Source organism: Trypanosoma grayi, assembly GCF_000691245.1.
Source record: "Trypanosoma grayi strain ANR4 Tgr_1474_V1, whole genome shotgun sequence".
Taxonomy (NCBI): Eukaryota; Euglenozoa; class Kinetoplastea; order Trypanosomatida; family Trypanosomatidae; genus Trypanosoma; species Trypanosoma grayi.
Window position 1 is genome coordinate 1 of NW_008827092.1, and position 3169 is coordinate 3169.

General features: G+C 55.9%; 2 protein-coding genes across 2 annotated transcripts; both read left to right on the forward strand.

The window, feature by feature from the left end:
- Window positions 1-211: 211 nt before the first annotated feature.
- DQ04_14741000 (receptor-type adenylate cyclase) lies at window positions 212-2182 on the forward strand (the record flags this gene model as incomplete). Its single annotated transcript, XM_009317191.1, has 1 exon — window positions 212-2182. One exon carries the CDS (start codon window positions 212-214, stop codon window positions 2180-2182), a length of 1971 nt encoding a protein of 656 aa, XP_009315466.1.
- A 517-nt stretch (window positions 2183-2699) lies between these two features.
- DQ04_14741010 (putative receptor-type adenylate cyclase) lies at window positions 2700-3169 on the forward strand (the record flags this gene model as incomplete). Its single annotated transcript, XM_009317192.1, has 1 exon — window positions 2700-3169. A coding segment is annotated over one exon (470 nt), but the record flags the coding sequence as incomplete, so codon positions are not given.

The window sequence follows — 3169 nt, forward strand, 5'->3', positions numbered from 1 at the left end:
GCTCGCACTGCTGCTGCCCGCCGCGCTGTGGCTTCTGCTGCTCTCGCCTGAGTGTGTGCAGTCGCGTGGTTCGCGGGATCCACCTAAAGGAACGAATTCAAACAAAAATGGGGAGCTTGCGGTTCTAGAACAAAAGGCTCGTAATAGTCCTATAAATGCGAAGGGTGCTGCTGGAGGAGGCCAGGAAGGTGGGAAAGATGGAGGGAGTAATATGTCGAAGAAGAAGGGCAAAGGCAAGGGCAAGGTTAATACGAGCGAAAAGAATAATGTGGGCTCTTTGGTGACTTCTGGCGCTGGGCAGGCTGCTGGGGGAATATTAGACAGCTCGCGAAAAGCGTTGCCTCGGAGTGTAGCCACCGTAACGGGTAGTGACACTCGAGAGGGGTCTGGTGCTGGGCCGGGTCGTGAAATGGAGCAACGAGCTAAATCCACGATAAAGAAATCGAAACCCGTTGTCCCAGCGGCGGAGGATGAAGATATTGATGAATCTGACGATTCCACCGACGCTACTGAGACTGGAGAGGTAGACATTGGAGCCGAGATGGCTGATGTTGCGAACGCTGCTCTTCCTGTGAGCGTGGAGCTGCTCTCATTTTGGGAATGGAGTCGCCTAGACGCCCCTGCTCACCTCCTTGCACTCAGCGCAGGATTCCGGGCCTCTCTCCGCTCTGTTGCGTCAAGGGTGGCAAGTGGGTTGCGTGTGAGGATAATTAATGCTTCTAAATTTGAGGGTAGTATTGACAACCATATACGTCACGAATCAAAACAATATCCGGGCCTTCGTGCTGTGTTGGGGCTGATTGGTGATGAGGAGACGGTGTCGGCTCTACCAGCACTCAAGGAGCACAACCTTGTTGCGTTTGCGCCGTTCACCTGGTCGAGCCGGGTGCGTGGGTGGAACCCGCACCTGTACTTTGTGCGGCCCGACCCTGTCTCTGAGCTGCTGGCGCTTCTGCGCTACTCCGTCTCCCAGCTGCGTGTGCGGCGGCTAGGGTTCATGTACCTGCGGGGTGTGGGGTTCGGTGAGATGGAATACGCGCACGCCGTGAGGGTTCTGTCACGCATGGGCTACACGCTGAGCGGTGTGTTCACTGTGGAGAGCTCTGTGGCTGGCTCTGCTGAAGATGCCGCGTTCAGCGCTGCGTGGGAGACGTTCGCCGATACTCGCCCACAGGCCGTTATTGTGTTTGGTGCGCCAGGGAGGGACACCGCGAAGTTTGTTGAAAAGATGCTGACGGACCAGCGTACTGCGTCCGCCTACCTGCTTGGCCCCTCTGCTGTTCAAGCCACACTTCTAAGTGCTTTGCGTGCTGCTGTTGCTCGTGGGGCTGCTGCTGTGCGTGGCCAAGTGATCACAACGGGAACGAATCCGCTTGCCAACAATAATCGCATTCAAGCGATGAAGCGCTTCCAGAAGGATATGAAGGAGTACCTGACGAAGGCAACTAATACGGGCTACAGTGACAAGAATCATTTCTCAAAAAATGATCATGATGGTGAGCTGATGGTTGCTGGGTGGATCGCCGGGGAGGTGCTTGTGCGTGCGCTAGGGAGTCGTGCGTGGCTGAAAGGCAGGGGTTTGTTCTCCCGTTCTTTGTTCAATCAGCGTCGTTATTTAATTGACGACCTTGTGATTGGCGACTACGGTGGCGTGTGCAGGGGGGCTGCGGCGTCTAACGGTGCTGTGTGCCAGTGTAACCAAGGTGGGCGGACTGTTTACATGAAGCGCTTTGTGGAGAACTTTCGAGTGGAGGCGATACCTGAGGGGCGGGCAACTTTTGGGGTGATGGACTGTTACGGCTCCTCGTACTGGGTGCATTCGCCTCTCAACGGTGTCTGCGTGAAGATGAACGCCGTTGGATTGGCACCGCATGCCACGACAAGCTTGTTGGAGGGTGCCTTGGCGGCGTTGACACGCGAAAAAATGGAGAACACCCACGAGGTCTTTTTACACTTACTGAGTTCGAATGCAGCTGATGCTTCAGAGGCACTCAAGCAGGAAATAGAAGAGAGAGTGACAGATGCTGTGGTGGGAATGGTAACGGAGAAGATGCTGGAGCAGTCGGAGGTCACTTTCATTGATCCGGTGTTCCTTCAGCCGCGGCTGAACCACTTTCAGAGGCATGTGATTCACCTGTCACCGACGCTGGAGCAGGAGCTCTTTGTGNTCAGCCGCGGCTGAACCACTTTCAGAGGCATGTGATTCACCTGTCACCGACGCTGGAGCAGGAGCTCTTTGTGCTTGCGCAGTACCTCGGTAACACAACCGGTGCGCTGGCGCACGCTGTGATCCGCAGCGATGAGGCGGCTGCTGTTGTGAACGTCTTGCGGCGCTGCCTTGTGACGTATGGCGGGTCGCTGCTTTCGTCCGCGCTGCTGGGTGTCGATGACGCGCTGGAGAGCCACCTGCCTCGCGATGGCGATGTGTTCGTCGTGGGCCTCGCTGCTGCCGATGTCGCTGTGGTCGCNGCGGTGTGCGTGTGTTTGTGCTGTTCACGGAGGTCTCCTTATTCTACGATGAGTTTGTTGCTGCGTTCAATGGGAGTGCGGCTGCTGGGCGCCTTGTGTTCGCGACGAGCCTGCCGCACTGGGCAGACGAGAGCACGACGTCTGAGACGGTGCAGCAGTTCCACGCTGCCGTGAAGGACAGGACGAAGTGGACTCCGCTTGCGCTGAGGGGCTTCGCTACTGTGAGGCTGATGCGCTCAGTTGCTGCTCGAATGGACAAGGTTGGTGCAAAGCATCTGGCTGATTTCTTCTACACCAATATCATGGTGACTGTGGACGACATGCACTACGGCCCTTTCTACGATGGTGCGGATTGTGGCACAGACGTTGATGACGTAACGTGTGGTGTGAACTATGGTGCCTCGTCACTCTCTGTGTGGACGCTGGACCGCGTGTTTGATCCCGAAATGCCTGAGCTGCTTTCCGCTGTGACGCCGTCAATGGAGTACACAATATTGGCCTTTGAGCTGGAAGAAGAAGAAGCTTGGATGGAGCTGAGCAGATGGGGCGGAATAGTGTATGGGGTAGGTGGCGCAGTTTTCGTTTCCATTGTGCTTACAGTGATACTCTCTATATATTGCTGTTGCCAGGGCGAAAGCCGTAACAACAGGAATGCACCTAAAAATCCCGTAAAGGATGTAACGGTTGTGTTCACTGACAT